This window comes from Hemibagrus wyckioides, linkage group LG06, assembly GCF_019097595.1.
Source record: "Hemibagrus wyckioides isolate EC202008001 linkage group LG06, SWU_Hwy_1.0, whole genome shotgun sequence".
In the NCBI taxonomy this organism is placed as follows: domain Eukaryota; kingdom Metazoa; phylum Chordata; class Actinopteri; order Siluriformes; family Bagridae; genus Hemibagrus; species Hemibagrus wyckioides.
The window spans coordinates 17,481,920-17,509,319 of NC_080715.1; the positions used below are offsets into that span (position 1 = coordinate 17,481,920).

The window sequence follows — 27,400 nt, forward strand, 5'->3', positions numbered from 1 at the left end:
CGCAACATAAACACAAGGTCCTCTTTGGAGTTCCCTCGCATTGTCTTAAAAGCAGCTTCTGGAATCATAACAATAGACTGATTAGCTTAGTCATTAAAGGCATATTTTGTCAGTGCTATAAACAAGTCTATTTAGCCTAAATACTACAAAAGTCTATCATCTATAACTATCGTTCATTCATTCATTGATTCATTCATTCATTCATTCATTCATTCATTCATTCATTCATTCATTCATTCATTCATTCATTCATCCATCGTTAGTAAAAGCATTAATTTGCTCACCCTTACAGTGGATCTGAAGCCTATCACAGGAACACTGGGTGTGAGTTAGTCCATTTCAGGGCAGTGTGCACACACACACATATGGGCAATTTACTGCTGTTAATCTACTACCAGCATGTGTTATGGGAGGTGAGAGGAAACTGGAAAATGCAGAGGTAACTCACGTGAATACAGGGAAACATGTACTAAAGCACCCTTCACTGATCCTGGAGCTTTGAGAGAACAACGATACACGCACTAGTAATTCTACATGCCCCATTATCTTGCAATCTTAGACAGTTCCTTTTATTCTTTACCGTTATTCTCTGATTGACATGCAATGTTCATGAGATGTAACTACAGCAGACAAATCCACCAAAGTGGTACTGTGTCTCCCAACATCTCTCTCTCTCTCTCTCTCTCTCTCTCAGTCTCGGCAGACCCCCGAAGGTGAGTTCCTCCCTCTAGATCAGTTGGAGCTGGATGTGGGTTTCAGCACTGGGGCAGATCAGCTCTTCTTGGTCTCTCCGCTCACCATCTGTCATGTGATCGACAGTAAAAGCCCCTTTTATGAGCTCTCCCAGCGCTCCATGCAGACCGAGCAGTTTGAAATTGTGGTGATCCTGGAAGGAATTGTGGAAACCACAGGTAAGTAGTTTGAGTTCTCTGAACTAGCATCTCTTCTTTTTTTTATTCATGACTTTTCAATGAATCCAGTTTGGATACTGATTTACAATGAAAATTCTCCTGAGGTACGTAGAAAAGTAAGTATGGGCAAAACTAATCAGTGACACAATAGCATTACTATTTGGTCTCTCATAATAAACTCCAAATGTGATGCATTTTCAAAATTCACTTCACTCAAACAATTACCATTTCTCTTTATTACCCTATATATACTGCACTAGGGGGCATAGTGGCTTAGTGGTTAGCCTGTTTGCCTTGCACATTGGGGGTTCGTTTCCCACCCTGTCTACAGGTAGTTTGCATGTTCTTCCTGTGTTTTGGGGCGCTTTCCTCTGTTTCCTTTTGTTTTCTCCCCCAGCCCAGAGACATGTGTTTTAGGCTGGTTGGCATCTCTAAATGGTCCATAATGTGTGAATGTGTGTGTGTGATTGTGCCCTGTGATGTATTGGCATTGGGATAGGCTTTAGGTTTCACTCTGTGTATGATAAGTGTTAGATAGAAGATAGAAGGACGGAGGTATACATCATAATGTCTTACAGCATATTTCCAGATTTGACATTTGAATAAAAAAGAAAAGTCACTTGTGTCTGCTGCTGTGTCAGTAGTTGATGTGTTACTTAAAGCACATCCACCGTCTTCTCAAAGCTGACAAACCTCATCACTACACAAATTATTGGACTGAATAGTATTCAGAGCTCTCATTAACTACGATAGTATCAGAATATGTATTGTAAAATTGTAAATTGTAAACCAATTGCAGAAAGCTGTTCATATCAATTCATGTCCATTTGAATGGATTGTCTTGGATATTTAGATTATATACTGTAGGTATACAGTTTCCATTTAAAGCAGAGACATTCTCAGTACTTCTTTGTACAAACGACTGTTTAGCTTTATGGTGAAAATCAGCTTGTGATTCAAAGAATGTGCAAAATCTAACTCTAATACACCACAAATGAAAGAATTAATGAATGTTGTAAATGCATTAGTTATGAAAACCTTGTGCTTGCACAGTTTTTTTTGTTGCTTCTTCTCATGATCACATTTATTCTCACCAAATCAAATAGCTTGTGTTTTTTTCTAGCAGGTTTTCTTTCTAAAAATCAAAATATTACAATTAAAGAATAATTTTTTTTACAAAGTCATAGCTATAAATATTTAGTGATGGAAAATTCATGCTAAGCAAACAAATTAGCTCAGTTCATGTGAGTGGTCAGTTATGATATGATTTATCTTCTTGCTATCTGTGATAGTGTGATATTCCATAGGTATCAGCATATTATAAATACTGTATTAGAGGGGTGGGTTTAGGATGGAAAGATATGCTTGAGGTTCTGATTTGCTTGTGCACGCATATTTATAGATTCCTGTATCTGTCTATGAGGGGTAAAGGTGTAAAGTGCTTTATGGGTACTTTAAATAGACCTAATGGATTGTGCTGTATTGATTCAGGGCTAAAATGCCTGTGTAAACATGTTGTTCAGAGCTTGTGTTAAAACAGCTCTGGGATGAAAATGTTTTAAATGTTAAGGCTTGGACCTGTAGGCATACCTGGTTAACAGTCCAACCTTTGTGCAACCTTTTCGTGTGTACTGTGTTGTGCTAGTTAATTATAACTGGTGTGAGATTAATGATCTCATGAGAAGAAGTGCACATGATTTTTGGTAGAACAGGATTACTCATTATTCTTCTCATTAGTGCATACAAACAAGAGCTTCACGGCTTGTGACATATGAGTGAAATTTGCAGCAGCATAAAGTAGTGTTTTTTCACATTGCTGTGCACTGGCAGTGTGTCACAAGCCTCAAGGGAAGAATAAACATTACTGTTTGTGTGTGAGGTTCTCACACATCCGTTATATAGCCTGGTGCTTTGAATTAGTGTGCTCTTGCAGATAGATTTCAGCATTGCTGATATAGAAATCTAACAATGTGAGCAAAGTTTGGCATTTGTAAGAAAATCACCTTGGCACAGACTTACATGAGAACTTCCAGTCCCAGTCGACAACTTGACTAATCAGTTAATGACTATCAATGTAGTTTTCTAAATTTCTACATTTTATTTAAACTGGACAACGTGTTCATGCGACCATTGTTAGGTTTACGCATAATCCTCATAATGTTTTCCTAAACATCATTTTCACATCAGAAATCAGGTGGATTGTAACTCATGCAACAGTACAGTTTTAATATGATGATCCATATGGGTGTGCTGTATGCTGTCATGTTTAAATATAGCAGGTTATGCTTAGTTATAATTAAGCAGCAGGCTAGCCACATGCAAAAATGTCCACAGGATTCTATTTCTTGCTCGTAATTGGAATGGACTGAGACAAGATGAAATCTTTAATTCTGGAAAACAGTTGTTTATGGTACATTCTATTGTGTTGGTGTTCAGGGTGCATTAATTGACCATTTTCTCTAATGTGTCTTTTAATTTAACACTGTTAATTTGTTAATTACGAAATCGAAAAATCTTGACTCTGTTTCCACGGCAACATGGGCCGTCAACCCCGGCTGTGCATTCATGAGGGTTTTGCACAGCCAGTGAAGTTCGGATTATTTCCAAACCCTAAAATTGTGTGCAAAGCACTTTTTCGTGGATTTAGAGTGGACACACACTGTAGTACTGAGTGAGCTGATTAAAATAAATAAATATGTACATATGTAAGTAAGAGACACTGATTCTTCATGAATCTTTCTGGTTAATTGTGTGATTGTAGCACATACATTGTAGCACATACATATCCATACATTAATATATCTCTGCTTGAACAGGATGATCTGAGTGAAATAGTGACAAAACATTCATTTCAGTCAATTTTCTGACTCTGCACAGTACATCAGCTTGATCAGTAAATTTGCTGGTACTGTTTCCCCCCAAAGCTAGTAATTAACCACCAGTTTTGCAGCATATTGTTTTGAAGTTTAGTGCCTGTGGACATCAGGGTCAGTTTTGGAACCACAGCTCTATCAAGAGACGCCTAAAGTTTCATTTAAGCAGTAGTGTACGGCCTCGGGGCGAAGTGCTTTACTCATGTGGTAGCAAGTCTGCAACAGCACAATGTAGGGGCTTTCCCCACCCCCTCTATTGAATTATGTATATTATATAGTTAGATGAAAGAGTCAGCTCTAAGAATGAATATTTCTTTGTGCACAAATATCTCTGGTAGACACATTAGTGTGCTTCTTCTGGCAGCTTACAGTATGTGCAGCGTATGGAGGCATATCTTGATGCCTAAGTGGTGCAGGGGCGGAAACCAAATCAGTAAACTGTGATCATTCAGTTGATGAAACACTGTCAGCTGTGAAAACATGTAATGCAAAATTTGTGAGTCAATCTAATGAGGCTGTAATCATTTCTCATTTGGTTGATGTCATTTTGCCCACACTGTAACGGACCTCTGCTGCAGTGCTAGTGATGATCTTCTGCCTGAGCAGTAATGATGTCGATGCATCATGTAGTGTATCTCTTCCAACAGTAAGCCGTGAACCATATTTTCGATACCGATAATACAAACAACCAGACAGCTGGAATGATACGTTTTACATATTTAAAAAAAAAAAACTTGTCGTTAATATTTTTTCAGCAGCTGCAAATATTTCTGACTCCTCACATTTGGTACATTTCCTGTGAATGTGCATTGCTTCCCCAGCACATGTATTGTGGTTGAAGAGCTATGACAGCATCAGCAGAAATGCAGGATGGTTATGGGACATGCATGGCCATATAAAAGTTTGTGATGATTGCAGTGTACCCTCAGCACTGTCTGAGATATTAACATAAAGCCACACCGACATTTTTTCCTTCGTCACGCTGCATAAACCTAGCTAATTCACACTCACATCCAGTGCAGACTTGGATTTTGTGCCACATCCTGTGACTTGGTGTTATAGCTGTTATACTGAGTGTGCTCTGTGAAGCTTTAGATCTCTTTGTGCAGCTTGTAGTGTAAAAGTGCAAGTGTAGTGCATGACAGTCATTTTCATGTAGTCTACCCAGTAACCACCAGAGGCTAAATGCATGACTATGTCATTTTCATGTAGTTTACCCAGTAACCATTAGTAACTATGTCATGTAACCCAGTAACCCAGTAACTATGTCATGCATTGGCTAGAATTTAGCCTCCAGTGGTTACTGGGTAAACTACATGAAAATCAGAATGGCTTATTTTTCTCCTTGACCCAAGATCAATCCCATACCCATCACTGCGTGCATCAAAACACAATGCACTTAACTTTAATCATATTGTTTTAAAACAAAAAGACATATTCCATAGTCAGTTGGTCAGACAGTGTTGATTAAAATTTTATAACAGGAAGGCTCTGACACTAGTGTCATCTAATTACAGATTTCTATGATCGCACTTATTCTAATGTTATCGTTTCTATAGTAACAGCTCAGTCACTGGCACTTATATCTGTACCAGATATAATCTCAAGCTAAAAACGGATTATTATTGTTATTGTTATTATTGATGTTATTTTAGTCAAAAAAATTGTTGATGTGGTGAAGATTTGGTGTTAATGGAAGGAGTCTCCAGTGTCAGTGCTTTCAAACAGTTCTAGGTAGAGCTTTTTCAGATTTCAGGATTTTCTTGGTTACATGAATAGCTGCAATATTTTGTATTATTTACTAAGGAGAAAAAAAAAGAACTTAACAACAAGAGCTAACTAACTATCTAAGTAAGAGGAATAAACCACTTTGGGTTGTGTTGTTGCAGGAAAATAATCATTGTTGAGGTAGTAAGAGTAGCTTTGCTTCTCACTGGGCCCAATCGTTGATTATTTTTCTATAACAGCATACCCTGTTGAGATTTATTCCTAGCTTTAATGAATACCTAGCAGCATAATTATGTGTTATAACTTAATTACCTTCCTGTAAATAAAAGCATACTCCCAAAGCAGGTCGCCATTATTAAAGTAAAACTTATCTAGCCAGGCTTTGCCCAGATGGCAGGAACTCTGTAATGAGAAAGACACAGCCTAACAAGCCTTTACAGACTTACTGCAAACGCTGTGGTGTATATTGGTGTGTAAAAGTCCATAAAAGGCTGAGGGCAGGATTTTCACGTTGCCTTCATCTCGTCTTAATACTGAGCTCAGTGCTGTCTTTGCCTCACGTTCCTCTCTTACTTTATCCCTTGTTCTTTTATTTGTTTCCTCTCCCTGACTTCTCTCTCCTGATTCACTGGCCGTGTCGAAGAAAAATAGAAATCCTCTCGCCCTTTTGTGTGCAGCATGTCTGTGTGTTTGCCTGCTGAGTGGAGTGTGGGTGGTGGAAAGCTATATATGGCCCACTGATGCTATAAGAGATCTGTGTGTCTGTGTGTGTGCGTCTGTGTGTGTTGAACCATTTTGCCTTAATTGTGAGGTTTTGAATAGTGATGCCTCAATACTATTTTTTTCAGGCTATGAGTCTTGGTACTCGCCTATACAGACACTAAAATGTGTAACCTTGTGTATCACCATCTGCTTGGCATTCTTAGCCGAATTGGCAATGGATAAGAGCTAAATAACTACAACAGACTTTTTTTTTTTGGATAATGATGTTCATGCTAAGGTTAATGTCCACTCATTACCAATATTTAGCCAGAGCACTATGCTTAGTTGAGAAAATAAAAAAAAAATAAAGTCAGACTACAATAAAAATAAACAGAGTTCATTATTTAACATTTTATGTAGCTCAGAGCAGGTATCTGTTTCTAAAGGCTACTCAGTTCCTTCCTACTCAGTTTAACTAGTTGATCTGAAAGGAAGTTCATTAGCTAGCTACACCAGTTAGCTTGGTTTGAGTAGATATGCTGTGGAGCTGTAATACAGCTGTAAGTAAAGTAAGCTTCACTGTTTCGATCTCGTTCTCTGTAGCACAGTGAGGGCAAGAACCATAGCCAAGGCTAATGGCTCAGTTGTATTGAGGACACCAGCATTTCCACTGCATTCTCGATTAGATTCTACTGATTAACAAGAAGGCTGTCGAGAAGCTGATTCTGAAAATATTATGTACGCCTGTTTCGGCTTAATGAGGATCTGCAGCATGCAGCATGTGCTTTTCCATTGCATCTCTATGTCCTGTTGAAGCAGCTAGTATTTGTATATGTCAGCTATTAATTGCTGAGTTTTATGTTTCATTTTATAATGATCTATCAAGTTAATTTTGTAGGACGAAGCTATAATACCTTTCCCTTATTTGTTTTTTCCCTACAGAGCACAGCATGTGGAATTCTTTTAGATTGAAATATTAGCAGCACTACAAAAAACTATAGGTTGATGTCACGTACTATCACATGGAAGCAGAGTTTGGTAAATGTACGAGTAAATCAGCTTTTGTAACGAACAGATAAACGATACCGGTGCCCGTAACTGTGCAACTCTAGTGGTGTAATATTTGCATATTATTCCCATTGCTAATAAACTAGTGTTGCTTATTGCTCAAAAAAAATGAGAGAACATCATTCTGTGCTTGCTAATTACAGTTATAATTGTTCTATTCTTAATTATCAATAATATACATTATATTCTACTGAGGTTTATAAAAGTAAAGTATGCCAGGGTTTACTGTTCTCTGTAGGAAATAAACCATGTCAGGGAAGTGCTGATGTTTTTCCCGATAACAGCATGTCCCTTAACAGCTGGAAATAGTCATTCCCTCATAGCCTCTGTTTTCTCTCTCTCTCTCTCTCTCTCTCTCTCTCTCTCTCAGTTAATAAGAAAATGCACAACTCACCATCCTAAAGTTACAGCTTTAGCTCTGACTGTTACAAAGCGCTGCCACTGGAGGCTCCTTCCAAAAACATCTTCTTTCCAAAATCTTAAACAATCATACATGGTTGTACATATACATATACATCTTCTGGGTGTTCATCATACTAGTCCCTGTGTGAGTTGTTACTAGAATTGAGAATGTGTTACAATGAGCTCATTAATATAACCATGATTTGCCTTGAGCAAAATGAAGCAAAATCTTCTGACCAGTCAGATTGGAGAATTCAACAGTACTCTGGTATTATATATATTCATATTTTGTACTGATGTTAGAATTTTATAGTTGTACATTTTCAGAGAGAATATTGAACAAACACATAAATTTGTCCATCTTAGCCTATACACGCGTAAAGTGTGTGTGTGTGTGTGTGAGAGAGAGAGAGAGAGAGAGAGAGAGATGAATTTCAAAATGGCATGTGTCTGAGCAAACTCATGTGAGTTTAACTAGGGTTTCAGGTATATTTATATTTAATCATATTTTACCTTCAGCCTTTCCAGTTTAGAGTGATTACTTTGTTCTGTCTATTTGTTGTTGGCTCCAAGATGTTTACTACTGTATGCCTTTTGTATGTTTAGCGCCTCCTTTGATACACCTGGATTATTTGGCATCAGTAGCAGCAGCTGCTCAGCAGTTAAGCTCCTGCTCCAGTGAACAGAAGGTTGTGTGTTTAAATCCCCAGATAAACAGTGAGCTATTGATGGACCGTTTCACAGTCCAAGTCTCAACTGCTTGTAAATAGCTTTGGATGAAATCATCTGCAAGTGAATGTTAATCTGTGTGAAGTGTGTGCGTCTGTTCTGAGCATGTTGAATTTTAGCTTGTGGATTATTGTTTGTGGACTTTTGATGAAGTAGATCGTATGAATTATCAGCTTTGTGAAATGCTGATATGTTAGATACAGTGTCCTGGCATCAGGAGTCGGGGATATTAGAACAAGCACAGCACGCTGTGTTCTCAGTATTTGATTATCATTGCTGATCAGCTGAACAGCCCTGGTGAGCAGCGTTTAATATACCAGTCCAGCGGGTGTTTTAAAATGAATCAAATGAAGTTGGATGTATGAGAAACAGTAGAAGTGAAATAAGAAAAAGTGGGTGAGAGGGCAATCACAGACAGTATATCCACAGGCTATGAAGTGTCTGATGAGAGGGGTTTGGCTGCAGAAACAGGACACTCTCTGCCAAGAAGTTAAATATTTTCTGTTTACATATACAGCATTTGTCAGACACCTTCATCCAGAGCGATGCACATTTATCTCAAGTGAGCAGTTGAGGGTTAAGGGCTTTGCTCAAGGGATTTGAACTTATGACCTTCCAACCAGTCCAACGTCTTGAGCTACCACTGCCCTGAAATGATTGCTGTTAAAAGTAATGCTATGTAGCCAAAAGTACGTGTACATGTATACCTGTTCATGATATCTGTATGTGCTTGTTGAGCATCCTTTTCAAAATCTTTAATTTTGAGTTAGTCCCTATTGTGTTGCTCTTGTTAGAAGGTTGAAATGTTATTTTGGGATTTGAGCTCATTCAAATTAAAATTGTATTTGTTATATATACAGAACTGTACAGAGTAAAACATGTACTGAAATGCTTTTTGATTGTTCGTGTCACAAAAATAGAATCAGTGAGAATAACATAGTAATACATGTAAGTATATAAATGTAGATTGGGTGGTAGAACACTATCACTATTGTGAGTAAAGTGCAGCTGTGCCAATGTGTGCAACTGTAGTGCAAAAAGTGTGCAGTACACGTAGTGCCAAAAGAGCATTGGTTGGTCAGCCACAAGAGCATCAGACATGAGTGGTGATGTCAGATGAGAAGGCCTGGCTTGTAGTAGACGTTCTTCCTACAGGTTTTCAGCATGGTTGAGGTCAGGGTTCTGTGTAACCTACTTGGGTGCTTCCAAACCATGTCTTTATGGCTATTTAGTACACAGAAGTATTGCCATAATGGAACAGGTTTGGGCCTCTTGGTTCCAGTGAAAGGAATTTGTAATGCTAAGCAGAGACATAATCATATGACTTCAACGTTGTGGCAAAAGTAAAAATAAAAACATATTTCATGGGGTCATGGCCGGGGCCCCCATACTTCTAGTAATATAGTGTAACGAGCAGCATGATTTTTAACTTTTGTAAACTTATTTGTATTTAACTTATTTGTAATGTCCAAAGTTACATTTTCTTTATGATTGTCTGAAAACACACATTAAAAATCAAGCCCTTGAAAACCTATTCTAGTGAGTTTTATCGCCAAACTATTCTAGCTATCCATAAAATCCAGCTTAGCATTTTTGCTGCGGATGACCCATGGCAAAGTGATGTAATTATAGCTTAGCGATATAGAAATATTTGGATTAATTGATATCATGGTGATTTACTTAGAAAATGGTCATATTTTCTAATGTTGTTATCATATACGGCAAACAGTAACTGACCACTAAGCTGCTGTGGGACTCTCTGTCATAGCTAGAAGTCTGCTAAGTCTGATAGTTTCAAAGAGTAGCAAGTATTTTGACATTTAGTCTTTGAGAGCAATTAGACTGCTTTCCCTCCATTGTGCTGCATGCCACATCGGGTTATAATCCGCAGGGTTAAAATGAGCTTCCAGCTGTGAGGAGTTTCTACTGAACAGGTGACAGCAGGAATGCCAATTAAGTCTGATGCGCTGTGGGTCAGAGCTCTGCAAAACCTGCTGTAACCCTCAGCCAAGATCCCCATGCCGTCGGGGCGCTCAGTCTCAGCCCGCATATGCAGCAGATTACAATTACTGGCTCATCTCTTTCACTTTTTTTAAGTAATATGGCAAGTACAATATGTAATGATCTGAAACAGTTATGATATTTGTTGAGGGTTTTTTTTTAAGATATTTTAGTAGCAAGACAGTACAGGCAGCACCAGCAAAACTATGTGGCATTGTTTAAAAAAAACCTCACACCGTTCTGAAATCTGTTTCCGAAGGTTAAAAATATGCTGTTAAACAATGAACAAAGAACAATTAACAATTCATAAACCCTGAGTAAAATAATCTAGTTGCATAAGGCACTGGAATCCAGTCAGCTCCTTGTGATGCAGTTTGAGTTCAACAATGTGCAACTGTTTCCTTTGGTTGTTATTATTAGGTTATCTACAATAATGTTTCTCCTTGTTCTTGAAAGAGTGCCAATATCTGCAATATGCACAGAAAAGAGAAATGTGGCATAATTTCTTTTTATAATAATCATAGATTGTCTGCGTATAAACGATCGCATTGGATGGCTGTGCAGAATTAATCTTAATGTTTTCTTTTTTATCAATAATAAATTATTTGCTTAGATTCTACTTTCCTGACTTTATAGTCAGAATCTAATCAGTTATAGAACCAGCAATATTTACATAACCTACTGTTATAATATGAGGCAACAGTAAGAACAAATTCCCTTATTTATTAGTATAGTTAGTTATCAGTATGGGAAAAAAACTAAAAATAGACAAAATGAAATAGACAAGAGTATGTTGAATGTATGAGTGTATGACAAATGTGTATGAGGCATATTGTGTGTGTGTGTGTGGCTTTTTTAAATTATTTTTTTAGTATAATTAACCGTCAGTTAATGGTTAGAATTTCTTTCATAGTTTCAGTGTGGGATTAAGATATTTTCCATAACCTTTTTTCCCCCATCTTATACCCATCAAACCAAATGTGCCGATAATTCTGGACCATATGTATGAATATCATTTTCATTCCATGATAATATGTAGGTACAGGTTTCATAACTGACATTTGTCTGTACTTTTAGAATTCATATATTCATGAGGGCGAATTTTCCCCCACTTATTCTCTACTGTGCATCTGTGCTGTGTGTTCTGCAAGGATGCAGTTCACTGCAAAATCCCATTACAGGGACAGATAAAGATCCTCACAAAGGCAAAGTTCAAATTTAGTGCTGCACCAAGATCAGTCTGGTAAAGATGGAATTTTATTCTGTTTTTAAAATAAAGGTTTTCATAATGATACTGTTGCTGTACACAATATTGAAATATTCATCACGTAGACCACTGCTGTAAAGCTAAACTCAAATAGATTACAGTCTGGAGGTAACAAATAATCTTATTCTATGTTACATGATCAACAGTGAATTGATCCCTAAGAGAATATACTGTGTAAGTGGACATATATACAGCTATGGTGATGTAAAGCTATGGAGTAGCTTATTAGGGCAGGCTAATTCACAACATTTATAATATTAGAGATCAGCTGTACTGGTGTGCCAATTATTTCTCTCTCTCTCTCTCTCTCTCTCTCTCTCTTTTTCTCTCGCACCAATTTTATTATATTGTTATTATGCATCTGAGGAAGGAGCTTCTTGTTGAAAAAAAAAATGGATAAAACTTGGGCATGGTGTCAGGACGTGTGTAAGCTATGTGCCTGAACAGAGAGAAGTGGCTAATTGTATCTTCAGGGATTTGTCAGAGAAGTGGTGAATGGTGATAAATCAGGTAGAAGTGATACATGGAACCTCACATGAACCCTGCTTGATGGGGAAGGTTTATCATTTCTGGAAACTGCCATAACACAGCAATTGACAGTCTGCAGAGAGGAAGAGAGAGAGAGAGCTTACACACTTCCTGCCACCATGCCCATTTTCTGGCAAGGAACTTTTTCTTCAGATGTATAATAACAATGTAATTGGGGAGAGAGAGGGAGAGAGAGAGAGAGAGAGAGAGAGAGAGAGAGAGAGACTAAAAATGGAAATAATTGGCACAGCAGTGCAGCTGATCTCAAAGTCTATGAATGTTGTGAATTAGCCTGTTCTAATGCTCCGCCCTATCTCTCTTTGAGCCTGTCACTGTCTCATGTTAACATTATTCTCTAACTTGCATGTAACACAAATGTTTGCAGCACCATATGAGATAAGTTCCTTATTTAGTGTCCAGTTCTATAATACAGGTGTACATTAAAAAAATATTATTTAATTGACCTTGCTGTGCCATCTGGTAAGGTAATGTAGTACAAAACGGATATCTCTTTGTTAACATGTCATCAAGACAAAGATTAGCCAGAAGCTTAATCCTTACATTTACGGTTGGTAGACGCTTTCAATCCAAAGTGCCATATAGTGTACAGCAGTGGCGGGCCGTGCATTTCAGACTTAGGCCTTCACTGCTGTCCTTCCTGAATTAATCCAACTCTATACCATCATTATGATGCCACCATTGGTGTCGCTAGGCCATTTTCTACTCAGTCCTCCTAAAATTCTGCAATTCTCCATAAACTGTACACAAATTGGTGATCTCCTCAGTCCCCTTTAAATTTCATATGAAAACGGCGGCAGACTTCAGCTCTTCCCCGTCTTTCAGCGCGTTCTTCAATCCGCAGACCGCGACGTCACAGAGCGAGGACAAGTGTGTGTGTATGTGTGTGTATGTATGTGTGTTTGTGTGTATGTGTGTGTGTGTGTGATCAGGAAGACTCGTATTTGGCTTGTTCAGTACTCAAATGTTATACACATCTATGCAATACAGTGGAATGCTGCAATAACCATCCTACCCTGTTAGTCAAACCTTTATTTTATTTTTTTTATTTATTTATTTATTTATTTTATTTTATTTTTATTTATTTATTTTTTACTATTATACCCTCACTGGGGGCTGATCCCCCCTTAAATAAAATTCTAGAATCACACCTGGATGACACGCCAATAGATACTAATCAACCGTTAAATAGCAAAGTAAAAAAGAAATTAGGCTACAGCATTTCACACCTCACAAGGAATAGTCCATTTTATTACGGTTACTTTTCTCAAAAAAGACATTCTTGATGCCGTATGCAGCAAACTGCAATCTCCGGAGGACGCAGCATCCGAAATGAGATGCAGTAAATATAGAAACAATGTATATGGGCGGGTCGCTGCCTCTGACTACTCCAATTATCTAATCAAAGGATGGGAAATTGCTGACATAATCGTATGCCTGCTAGATGGCCCCAGTGATGCCAACTCGAAATCTGATTGGTTAAGGTAACAATTTCATTGCCACTTATTTTAAGCTACGGACGCCTGCACTATTAATTCTGAAGGCCTTATGGCCGGCAACACATGATGTCAGCCACTAGCTGAAATATGATTGGATAAATACTCTTAGCATAAATATACACTACTGGAAGCAGCGCAACCAAGAGAAAAGCTATGAAATGTAAAGAATAGACTATTGGGAATAATTTAATACACATTCATGGAAAAATATATTAAATATATTAAAATCTAAGTCAGTGATTCCGATCACTGCTGTTTAGGCCAGCAGAGAAGGCCTTGCTGGCCCTGATGGTCCACCACTGGTATACAGTATATGTAGATGTAGAGGATTTTACTCAGGGGTTGTCTGACAATCCTGGGATTTGAACTCAATCTTCTGATTCCAAGCACAGAACCGTAATTACTGAGGTTGGGATTATGGGTAGTATTGATCAATCATGGCTGAGTGTCTCTGTAGACCACCATTAATTAGATTTGGACAAACACATGAAATTTTTGTTTGCTGAAGAGGGGCTACATTGTGAGATTTTTGTTTCTCTGCTATTTTTGTCCCATTTTTAATTCTACACTTGTTAAATATTTGAAAAAGCCTGTGTTTCTTTTGCTCTTTCTTTCCTCCTTTTTTCCAATCTGTACTGATCTGAAACCGTACACCAAGGAAGCCTATTTATTTTTGTAATTATTAAATATAGTACAGACTAGTTTCATTCTGCATATGAGCAATGTAAATGAAAGACATACATTTACAGGTGAATGTGAATCCTCAGGGCAAGCAGCGACAGAAAATGCTAGATTAATTGTATTCAGTTACAGTTATTGGTTGTATACTACACTTACTTAATCACTTTCTATTTGTTTACACTTTTAAAGCACTTTCTAAAGCTAAAGCAAATCACAAAGGTCAATAACTGTATGCTGTATGCTGTATATCAATTGAAGGGACTCAATGTAACAGCCTATAAAGTTCGTCAGTGTAGAAAAATCTATGAAGATTCATACCAGTACAGTATTTTAAGCTATAGGTATCTGTCTGCATTTAAAGACGTTATCAAACTTTGCAAAACATTTTTTGATCAAAATAATACAAAACAACGAAGATGTAGAAATTGGTTTGAGTTATTAAAATGCATGTTACTGCTTGCACTCTGTGACTTTTTTTTATTATTACACTGTAATAGCTGATATGACAAATAACATATTTGACCTGTTCTGGCATTGTGCAATTTCTGCATAATGCTTTGTTCTGAGGAGTTACAGTGTTGATAACCTTGCCTTCTTATCTCTCCGCATGTAATGCCCTCTAGTCTCTCTCTCTCTCTCTCTCTCTCTCAACCCTTTGTACTATAGCATGCCATTTATTCTCAGATGTCCTTCTCACCCTTTTTCCTTTCCACTCTACATGTGTCATGTGTATTCGTTCGATCTCATCTTCCACTAACATATTGAACGTAAGTGCTTTTATTAGACCACAGACCTCTTCTACGAATGACCTTAGAGGGACTCGTGACAGTATGAAATTCAATTTTTGCCTACCACTTAAAGATAATTTACTGTGCCAATGATAGAGTATATTTAAAATAATCACATTATGTAGGTTTGTGAAACAACATCAATTTGCTCTACAGACATAAATTAGATGACTGTGGCTAAAATTGCAATTATGGTTAAAGTGTTGGGCAAATTGTAGAACTGAGTTTCTGGCTTCTGATCAGAATGCGAGACTCAATGCCGTATGCTTGTGCGTTTGGGGGAAAAAGGCTAGGACGGCATTGTAGGGTTGCCAAGGTAGTCCTGAGTATGTGTGTCATTTCAATCCCAGCACTACTTCCTTTCAGCCACACAGGTGTCCAGTTTCCTTCTGCCTGTGTGTGAAGAGTCTGCTGATGATCTTACACTTATTATCTCCGATCCTTTCTGGTGTCATCTCAGTGACGGACATACATGTATGAGCTCAATGTGAATGTTTTAAATGTGGAACAAAACGAGTGCAATTTTTACAGACTGCAGAAAAGACTTAAAAATGTTCAGGTCACAGAAAGGTTTTCAGATTTTAAATGCCTGCAGAAGCCATTAGTTTTAAGACGGCAGATTGAAAGTGTGTGAATGGTTGCATTTATACATGTCACATTCAGTTGAATTACTTCGTTTTGTAATGAGCCATTTTCTCTGTTTTTCATGGTACATTAATAATGTGTTTGTGCCCAGTGATTGCCTCAATCTGGTGATATATATAGCCATAACCTGGGGCAGAGCAACAGCATAGATTAGCAGTGATGCAAGTTTTTCTGAAAAATGTCTGTAGACTGGCTGAGATATTTATCATTAATGATGATGCATCACACAGAACAGACGCGAAGTTGTAATCAATTTAAGTACAATGCTTTCTGATCTGTACCACATTCTATGATTTCATAATACATTCATATACCAGAGGATGGACTAATTTGCAGTGAACACTCTAATTAAATAGCACTCATTGTTTTCTACATATCTAATATCCTGGGGGTTTATTCACAAAAGAAGGCCATTTAGTGCTGCGTTTCACATCCGCAGTGCTGTCTGTCCGGGTATACAACACCTAGAGACTTCTATCCTCTACATCTGCTTCAGTCATGTGGAAATAAAATCAGGTGCTCTGTAATTGTAATAATAAGTGTAGAGGGTGAAGCAGCAGCTCCAGGGAGAATCTTACTTGATTAATTTTCTCTCTGCTGTCATCAAGCTTTCTCTCAGCCACTTTAACACTTTAAAGAGTTTGAGACAATGATCTGAGAGTACAGCAGGAGAGGAAGAAAGACAAAGACAGTGAAGGAGAGTGAGGGCAAGAAGTATGAGGGACTTGCGAAGTCATTAAGTTTAATGTCATACACTTTGAGAGATTTGATCGGTTTAGTTCTAAATTACTGCAGTATCGAATAACAGATTGTGTTGCGGTGCTTTGTGGGTGGGTGTAATGGTTCAAGGTCATAAAACAACAACCTGTATTAATAACAGATCTTCTTCTGCTTTGTATTGTTATTTCAAAAAGACTGAAAACTTAGACCAATCAGCCATGACATTAAAACCACTGACAGATGAAGTGAATAATATTGATTATCTCATTACAGTCAAGGGGTGGGATAAATCAGACGCCAAGTGAACAGTCAGTTCCCAAAGGTGATGTTTTGGAAGCAGGAAAAATGGGCAAACATAAAGATATGCGCAACTTTGACAAGAGCCAAGTTGTGTTAGATGGCTGGGTCACGGCATCTCCAAAATCGGCAGGTGGGGTATTCCTGGTATTCAGTGGTTAGTACCTACCAAGGGTGGTCTAAGGAAGGACAACCATTGAACCAGTGACAGGGTCATAAACCCCCAAGGCCCCTTATTGATGCACATGGTGAATGAAGGCAAGCCTATCGGATCTGATCGCACAGAAGAGCTATGCATGTATGTGTGTATTTGTCAGGGTGCAGATCCAATGAGCTTGTGAATACACATAAGAGCTTTTTGATAAAAATTGCTGCATTGTGGACCATCTCTGTCACATGATTTGCAGAGAGTAACTCATATATATCCAACTCATATATATATATATATATATATATATATATATATATATATGCATTTGGTCAGCTATGTCATGTGGAAGATCTAGCTTCATTTTCAGTCATAATATCATCCTGCAGCACATTTGCTGCCGCTAAGCCACACACCTGAATTAGTAGACCATCATTCTGACTACTTTTATTTATGCTGCGTAAATGCAATAAAGTACCTTACGTTTTTCTACTTAGAGTGCTCTGTAGCCTTGTCTTCTCTTTACTTCACTCCATGCTTTCATGCTGTGACCACACAGAATAAGAGAAAAGGCAACTGAAAAATCAACAGTATATATTATTAATCTTCATTTCATTGTCAGTCATTTTTGTTAACTCTGTGACCTTTAATCATTTAATCATTTAAGCAATTAGTTTTATTCCATCCACCTCATTTATCATTCCAATTTTGTTACTTTCACCTGAAGCCATTTTACCCTCGAAACCTGGCTCTAACAAAATAAGGCTGTAGCAGCTGCTTCTTCTTATCAGCATACATTTAAATCAGGTCAACATGTGTGTTTAACGACAGGGAAAGCAGTTGCATTTAACACATTTTTGTCATGCAACGGTTTCTGATTGGTTTGCAGTATTGGGTTTTAGATTTCTGCCAGATTTCTGCTCATTTGAATGTTGGCAGTATTATATTTGTATGATGGCACATTGGCAGCCCATACTGTATGCAGGCCGTGTTTCATCTCAGATGTCAGAATATTTTGAAATGTGACAAACAAAATAAATGTTTTGATCAATATTTAGACTATTTAATTATATATAGATATATATGCTGGCATATCATCAATTGTCATGCTAAAAATGACAAAATCAGCTATATCGTCATATCATTCCTTAATAAAAGAGTTTTAAAAATAGTTCAGGTGACTTCATTATATTATTTTCCACCACTCTACAAATGTCCGATATTCAGTCTATTTCATCTTACAGAGTAAAACTGTCATAATGGTCATATTCTCCTGAGGACATGAAAGTCTCTCTGTCTGAGTGTTTTTGATGAAAGCCACCTTCAAACATGAGAAGCTCACTGATGGTAGCAGCTTTACATGTGCATGTTGGTAGGATTAGGTTTCCATAGAAACACACAGTTGTAGTCCTGATTACATAAGTTCTTTTTTCCCCTGTGTGAAATAAATTGATGGGGTTTTAACTCTGTTCCACCACCTTTTACTCACAGGCCCGTTACAGACGTCGGCTTGATCAGCTGTATGAAGCGAAATGAATTTGAGTGTTTGTATTATTACATTTTAATTATAAGCTTGAAGGGTGAAAGGGGAGCTTGGCAATTTGTTTTTGATTTGTTCTAATTCGTGGCTGGAACTCGGCTGGTTTTGTTTTGTACAAGTCCATGACGCATCATGAATAATAAATATAATCAAGCTGTTCGGTGTTGTAGCAGAAAATGCGTTGGGTTATGTATGCAGTAGGATATTCAAGTGATATAGCAGTCCTCCTAATTTGTTGTATTGATGCTTGATATTGACTGCACCCTTTTGTGTACCTTCTCCTTGTTTTTGGTCTTTGTTGTTTTCGTCTTGTCCTCTCCTGCTGAGCTGAGTAATGCTGTTTTTTTCCTAGATGACAGGTGTTGCATATCAGAGGCAAAAGACAAATTGCCTCAGACGTGTCATATTCGCAGGCCTTGCAAGAAAGTAATCCCTAATAATCCTTGCCTTTCTCTGATAACAGGCGACCAAACAGCACAAATCGAATGGGCTTCTGCATCCCAGTGTTTAGACTCAGTTGGCATTTTTGCCTGCAGCTCCAGACAACATGCTGTCGTAGTGATTCTGGAATATTTCTGTCTGTCTTGCTATAGACTCTGGAGAAATGAGGTAGAAACAATGTACACACCCAAACGGAGCTGTGTGTTCACCCTTACACATCTGTGGCTTTGTGTAAACAGTGTAAGCCATACACTCATCCTTAAAAATGCATCCATCATTTTGTAGGTGCTCTGTGGTGCTTATTAGAAGTTTTTAGACCAATATTTGCATTCATCCAGGATTTACCAGTATTTTAGAATAGAATAAAGCCTAAAGCTATATGAATGGCTTCAGAATATGGAAGGTTATTCACTCAACAATAGCCAGTAAATCTGATGGCTGTGAGAAATAGCATGGAGGATAAAATGCTCTTGTGTTTGTAAGCACTTTTGTTAGCATCATGTGATGGCTCATTTCCCAATTTGCTTAAATGAATGGTCAACACAGAACACCTTGTCTGATCTCTCTCTCTCTCTCTCTCTCTCTCTCTCCCTCTCTTTCTCTCTCTCTCTCTCTCTCTCTCTCTCTCTCTCTCTCTCTCTGTGTGTGTGTGTGTCTGTCTGTGTGTTTGTGTGTGAAATATTCCAGAGGAGAGGGAAGAGCCATGATAGCAAAATGGATTTTTGATGAGGATAGGTCTGCCCTCTCGGAAAGTAATTTTGTACTTTATGAAAGTGGCGGCGTTGTAACACCATACCCGTAAAAAGTCTCTAGGAATAAAGAAGCCTGTACTGTGCTGATAGCACATGGCCTTTGCAAGTCTTCATGTGAGGAAATGATTTATGTGATCCCTTCATATTACTTTCTCTATTTATAGCATTTTCCTTCTTTTCAAGCCTTCTGTGTTTTTGTGTTGCGGTTGGAGACAAGCAAGTGAAACCTAGATGTAAAAAAAAAAATAGAATATTTATCTTGCAAAAATTGTGCTTGAATGAAAATGAATGTCTTACTGAATGTTTGCGTCTGAATGAATTTCACAGTGTCAGTTGTGTGTGCTGTACATTCAGGCTCCGCATCTGTGGAATATGACTGATGATGTACTGTTTTGACTGAATCTCGTGAGGCCAGTTCCCTGAGCCCTGGCCTCTCATCTGGTCTGTTGGCGTAAATCCTCTTAAGTAATTTGATTATCTTAACCTTCCATTTGTTTTTACGTGGCAATGCCACAATGGAGCTTGGATGGTTGTTATAGTGGAAGATTAAGAGGCAAAGATTAAGATTAAGCCACTGCTGCCCCTGGCTCCATTTGCATTCATTGGTTGTTGTGACCTGAGCAATTATGAGTGAGAGGTTCAAGTAACTGAATTTGTTCTTTGGTGAGAGAGTGTGTGCAGAGATCGTTAGAGGAGAAATTGCAGTTTTACCTCAAAATGAAAGAAAAAATTGTTTTTAAACCAATCACTTTAGTGACAATGAATGTCAGTAAAGCATAAAACACCATGTTTAAGGATTCCCACAAATTTGTACTCATTTCCTGCTATATAAACCAGTTCTTAGCTGAATTATACTATATATTGATGTTTTTTTTAAAATATCACAGCCTTAACACCCCAAAACAGTCAATGTAGTTTTAGTTTTAGTTTTGAAATCCATGAATGACTAAAACTGTGAGATTGACTGTTTTGGGGTGTTAAGGCTGTGATACATTTTAGAGTGAAGCCTGAATGAGCTAGATGTTGTATTATTAGATCTACCATTCTAGCTCTTTTAAGATGTACCTCATAAAGAAAAAACAATAAGGTTTTATGCCGCAGCAGCTGAACGCACTGTTCTATGACCAACTGTTCTATGACCAACACCAACAGGATGCTGTTGCCCTGTCTGTCAGTCTCTGTGATTTATTTTTTTTGTTATTGCACTGTAAAATATGGAAGCCTTAAACTCCTACATTTCAGAGACACTGTGCTAGTTCATAAATGCAATTATGTGAGCATGTACATGTCCTCATGTCCTTTTGTGTGTATTGTTCACTAAGTTGCACTGCACTAACTTTGTTGAAATGGAAATAAAGCTGGATTTGTCAACAAGAAGTCCTATCAGGTGTAGTGCATCATCTTACTGTATCATCTCTATAGCATAATGATGTCCAATAATATGTAGTATGAGAGATGCCTTCTATCTCAATGGGAGTCTTTCATTTTTAAATAATGTAAATTTAGATTAGTTTAAATATGGGAAAATTTAACCATGGTTGAGAATCGTATGATACTGAATCTCTCCTCTGTGCTCCAGATAGAGATGAGCGGTTCTTTTAAATTCTGTTTTATATACATAATAATTTTATGGCATTGATACTACAGTATATTTCTTTGTGTACTTGCTAGAATCTATTTATGGCTGCATATTTTTGTAGAAATATCCTGAGACAGCTTTGAGGTAAACACTACTGTGTGTCATGGCTATGGCTTTATGGCATGAGTCCTATGGCAGGTTGCCAAATGAGTAATTGGATGTGTCTTTTGACTGATTTGACTAATGCTTTAACAATCACATTATTGCATATTCAAAATGCTTTTGTCTAACATTGAGTGGATTTTTGTCACGTCATAGGTTTCTAGCTTTGAAGTGATATGAACGTATGTGCAGTATGTATCATTTTTCATCGTGTTGCAGTAATTGATTACTTGGATGAGTGAGCCCATGTGCATGTTCTGCATCCATATTCATTGGCTTCACAAAGACACTGCTGTTTCATTGTGAATGTTTTTCATTAACCACTAAAAACGGTTTCAATCTCTGCTTGATGAATTGGGTTAGTTATTGGTCGTAGGATGGCGGCTTCCACCAGGCTTTTGAATGATTATATTCTGCTGGGCTTTGATGAGGCGTTGGTCTTATTTCTGCTTGATTAATCTCTGTGATGTGTAAATTTCATTATCCCTTCATATCTTGTCTCGCAGGCATGACTTGCCAAGCAAGGACATCATACACAGAAGATGAGGTGCTATGGGGCCATCGGTTCTTCCCTGTCATCTCTCTGGAGGAGGGATTCTTCAAGGTGGACTACTCTCAGTTCCATGCCACATTTGAAGTCCCCACTCCGCCCTACAGCGTAAAAGAGCAGGACGAGGCCCTGCTCATGTCCTCGCCACTCACAGCTCCGTCATTGTGTAACAGTGGTGAGAAGACCAACTCTCTGGACTGCCTGGAGCTTTTGGAGGATGCGGAGACAACCACCAAGCTCCCAGCCAAGCTGCAGAAGATGACAGGACGGGACGGGATGCCAAGAAAGCTGCTCCGAATGAGTTCCACCACATCTGAGATGGCTTACAGTTTAGGAGACCTGTCTACAAAGCTGCAGCGCATCAGCTCCGTGCCAGGTGTCTCTGAAGAAAAGAATGTATCTAAGAGCTCCAAATTAAATGCTGAGCCCATCAGCCAATCAGTTGCAGATTTGCCTCCCAAGCTGCAACGACTGGCAGGGGGAGGGGGTGGAGGACGTATGGATGGACATTTGCCACCCAAATTACGGAAGATGAACTCTGATCGCTTCACGTAGGCGACACGAACAACCACACACACATGTACTATACTTCTCCCTTAGGCTTGCTAGCATGGACAGAATCTTATGCCTAGTGAAACTATAAACAACAACTTGAATAAAGCACATTTGTGGAGACTTGTGGGTAGACATGCAGCGAGCTAATTCTTTCAGGTTGTGATTTTTAAGCACAATCCGGCATGTATGGAACACAAAGTGCATGTTAATGCAGTGTTTTGCTATCAGGCATGTTTTATTTAGGCATGTTTATTTGAAGAGCGAATCGAGTTTGCCAAGACAAGCTGGTCATCTGAGCATCAAGCCATATGATTGGACAATTCCACATACATGCCTGAGGTTTATTTATTTTAGTTGTTCTTTTGTTGTCGTGTAAAAGTGTTTCTTAGATTATGTTAAAATGCATGTTTACTTGGAGAGGTAATGTACTCTAATGTTAACCTAGAATATATTACCTTCTTTCACTTTTCTCAGCTTGTCTAGAATTGTTTTTAAGACTTTAAGAGACAGGGTGAGCTTGATTCTTCCACAAATTGGGATCAAGGGCAGTTCATCAAAACGGTTTTGTAAAAGGAAGACTACGTAAGCTAAGTGGATCTTAATGGTTTTTAGAACTATCAGCCCTGCATTAAAGGAAAAAAACAAGAACAACTGAAATTCACAAGATCATTATAAATCCCTGAGCTCGTTTAGAGTCTGGATGAAAATCACTGCACTAGCATCAATGCATTTTCCCCTCTGCCTAAATTAAGCAATAACTAAACGCTGTACAAACACTGACCTCTGTGTAGCTACTTTGACTAATATGTCTGTTGTATTGATCTCTTAGACACATGAACATGGCTAATTTGAACCCCTGTTTTACATTCCAGTACATGCCTTTTGTGGTAGACTGTTTAACAAGAACTATAATTAGGGTTTTTTTTTTTTTCAGCTTTAAATTCATTTGGCTAGTTTACACATTTTGTAGTCTGATTATACTGAGACTGTTGTATAATTATATAACTAAATACCATGAGAAATGGAGACATGGTTCAATGTTTAACCTTTGAGATAAGCATCAACTCACACTTACTACCTAACCACAGAGTTAATTCTCTCTCTCTCTCTCTTGCTGCTTGATTGAATGGCAAGGTAGATTCATGCATGCAAGTGCCTGATCCGATGAAGTGGTGTCTAAATCTTGTTAATACACCCTGACTGAGCAGCACTCTTTCCCCTGAGCCTCTGTCTTTATCACCATGGAGATCTCGGCACCTACTGCCATTTACTGTCCCGCTGTTAGCCTCACGGTGAGGAAATGACAGTGGAGATGGGCTTGGGTTATAGAATAGAAGCTTTTACTCTGCATCCAACGGAACACAGTGGCAATATCGCCAATCACGACCTGTAGAAGGAAAGCTGCTCTGGATGGTGGATATTGCACTGCACCACTAACTGGGCTGCATCCTTTATTAGCATAAATGCACCAAGGTCTTGCTTTGTCACTGTATGATTTCTGCCTCACTCACTCTCTTTGTGTTTGGTAAGTCACAATAATAGATAATAAGAGATGATGCCCAATGATTTTCTTACTCTTTTTTTTTATTACCTGTTATCCAGACAGATCAATTGAAAATGGAACCAAGACAATGGAAGTAATCATCGATGTATCCAAATGTCAGGACTGCATCTTGGGTCGTTTTTTTGGCACTTGATGATCTGATTATCAAGAGCATATGTATGGATAAATGCCTGTAATTTATCGAGAAAGTCAATGTCACAGTTTCCTAGATTACCTCAATTATTACCATATACATAATATCTTAAGCCTCAGTTTATTTATGTCTTGAAGTCTTAAATATACTGTATAAGACCCAATAAACCTTTCTACATATTTTGTTAGTAAAGTAAGGTTTCATGTGTTCTTTACATCATACTAAATATACTGAGGGATAAGCATAAACCTTTAGGATTTGCGAACGTATGACGTAGTTGGCCTTAGGATACACGTATAGACATATCCAGTCTTTCCTGTGGTGTACTGTAATATAGGTTAATAACCGCACACAAGTAAGGCACAATAAACTCTGAAATATTATACATTTAAGATGATTATTTATCGGTATAGCAAAAAGAAATTTCTAACTGTAATGATGGTACCTTAAATAAAACGATTTATTCTCTCTTTGTGTGACAACTGGAATTTTCTTGCATGATATTAGGCAAATGTTAATATTAGAATTTTTAAGACTCGTTTAGAGCAATTCGCGAATAGAAAAAGATGCAAGATATAGCAGAAAAACAACATTTGACCATAGATGCCAAGATGAGTTAACGCACGTTTGTTGGTTTCAAATGATCTTTGTACAGTTAAGCTTTTAAAACCATTCTACCTAGAAACCACTCTGAAAGGTTACAATTAAAGGAGTCTACATAAAACCATTAAAGTGTTTTTTCAGCAGAGGAACTGAAGATAATGACTCTCAAAATACAGCTAAACTTTATGAAATTGTCATTCTGTTATTAAATGATGGAGCTACCAACAAAAATACCTAATGATTTTGTCATGCTAACATTTTCCATGCTTTTTTTTGTTCAGTCGGTTTTGCTTCTTGCGTTGTTTTTGTTGTCTGCATAATTGATTCATTCTGCCGTTAAAGCAGCATGGCTGTAAGAGTGAGCTCCGCCATTTTTCATACTGTACTCTGATACGAAATTGCTATCATTATCCCTTGATTACCCAATAAATTCAGATTTGAGCCACCATATAATGTGGTTAAATCACCTGAGACACAATTCAAATGGCTTATATGTTGCTACCAATCAGTATCCCCTTAAAAGGTTTAAATAGTCTCCCTTTAACAGGCTCAATGTTGTTTTGCTGAAATAAATGTAAAAATGCACTCAGTAGCACTTTGTAGTTACTGAAGCTTTGTTTTTCATCACAAAATGACAAAAAATGAATGCTGGACTCTATAATTAGAGTGTCGGCTCTGTGGAGCTGCAGTGTTTGCCCACTCGCTCTACTGCTGACTGATGGCTAAACAGTCCTGGCACAAATTCTGAAACCATGCCACTCCAGCAGTCCAGATAAACAACAAATAATCCAAATAACCAATTTTACGTGTTCAGGTGTTGAGGTTGGAAACTCGAGTTCTGTTCTACTCTGTGTGTTCTACTCTACTCTATGTCCTGTACTCTATTGTTTCAGGGAAATTTCACCATGACATTGGCAATTTTAAAGTTTGTTGTAGTAGTGAGAATGCCATTTGATGCATAAAAATACATTTCAAGATCAATTCTATACCACATATACCAAAAGTCGGTGAAATCCTCACCATCACGTGCTTTCTGAACATCCTATTCTGAATGTACTCCCACTTCGCTGTTATAATAACCTCCACTCTACTAGGACGGCTTTTCCCTAGATGTTGGAGCGTGTCTATGGGGATTTGGACTCATTTAGTCACATGAGCATTAGTGAGGTCAGACACTGATGTCAATAAAATGACCTGTCTGTGTTCCAGTTTATTTTAAAGGTGTTCAGTGGGGTTGAGGTCATGGCTCTGTGCAGGTCTTTCACTGGAATCTTGGAAAACCATGTGTTTATGAAGCTTGTCTTGTGCAAAGAAGCATTGTCATACTGAAACAAGTTTAGTTTTGGCCTCTAGTTCCAGTGAGGGAAAAAAATTTAAAGCTATAGTAGACAAACACATCCTGTGCAGTGTGATTTTGCCACAATAGTTTGGGAAAGAAGCACGTATGTTTGTGACGTCCACAAACTTTTGGCTGCATAGTGAATCCTTTCCCTCTTTATATAAGAAGTTTATCAAAATCTATAGAGTGGTCGAGAAGTTCAATAAGCAAATGTGTAGCGGATGTTGGCTGGCTGTGTGCTGATGAAGAGGATGCAGATGTCAGAGTGCTTGCTCTGCTGGTGTCCTTGTCAGCATTTGTGCAGCCTTTAATCTCAGCACATGCATCGTTGGCTTAAAATAAACTCTAGAAATACTGAAGTATTTTTGCTTTGATTAACATAGTAGTAGTTGTAGTAGTACATAATATACTATAGTGAATGGTACTTTACATTACAACATACACAACACTGTCCTGATTGGTCATTAGCTTTACAAATAAATGCCATCCTGGTAGATAGTGTTTTATAGTACAGAGACAAATCATGGGCTGGAAAAGGATAATCTTTAATAAAACCATACTTTAACACTGTATTGATCAAAATAGAGGCACAGAGTGAATCAACAGTCTCTCAGTAACAAGCTGAATAAGGCTGGAGGACTTCGTATTGATCTTGATTTACTTGCAAATTTGACTGTTGGCAAGCTACAATAGAATAAAAATAGACAATAACATCTTCTCACCCTTTTCTCTCTCCTTTTCACTTCTAACTTTGTATCACTTATGTTATTCCTGTACACCCATCTGGGGTGTGTTTACTCTGTGCCTCTATCTCCCTCTTCATTGCAGAGTGAGAGAGCACCTAATCATCAGTGCAGTGATGTTGATGGTATTAGTGGAGGTTTGCTCTCCATGCCAGACACATGGGGGAATATCTCATCCACAACAGCTGCCTCTTCTTCTGAGGGGAGTGCAGATGGGGGTGCACCTGCGGCCCCATAACACACACACATACACACATATACATACACACACACACTCTCTCGCCCTCAAAACAAAACTGTAATATTGGTCATTTTAACCTGATGAGGTTTTTGTAACTAGTTAAAAAATACACTTACACAAGTATTAAAAGTCATTTGTGTGAATTGACATTTTATATCTTGTCTATCCAGGCCTGATCGGTACTCTATTCCAT

The 27,400-nt window shown here is 38.0% G+C and overlaps 1 protein-coding gene across 3 annotated transcripts in view; it reads left to right on the top strand.

Moving 5' to 3' along the window:
• Nucleotides 1-27,400, top strand: part of LOC131354484 (G protein-activated inward rectifier potassium channel 1) — an 84,636-nt gene that overhangs the window by 1,569 nt on the left and 55,667 nt on the right. Inside the window, exons 3-4 of one of the 3 annotated variants that reach the window (XM_058392203.1) lie at nt 695-911; nt 21,986-24,749. In XM_058392203.1, coding sequence (XP_058248186.1) covers nt 695-911; nt 21,986-22,584 — 816 coding nt within the window. In that variant the 3' untranslated portion in view covers nt 22,585-24,749. Of the gene's footprint in view, nt 1-694; nt 912-21,985; nt 24,750-27,400 lie in introns of those variants that run through there. The other 2 variants (XM_058392204.1, XM_058392201.1) reach the window with 2 other exon arrangements.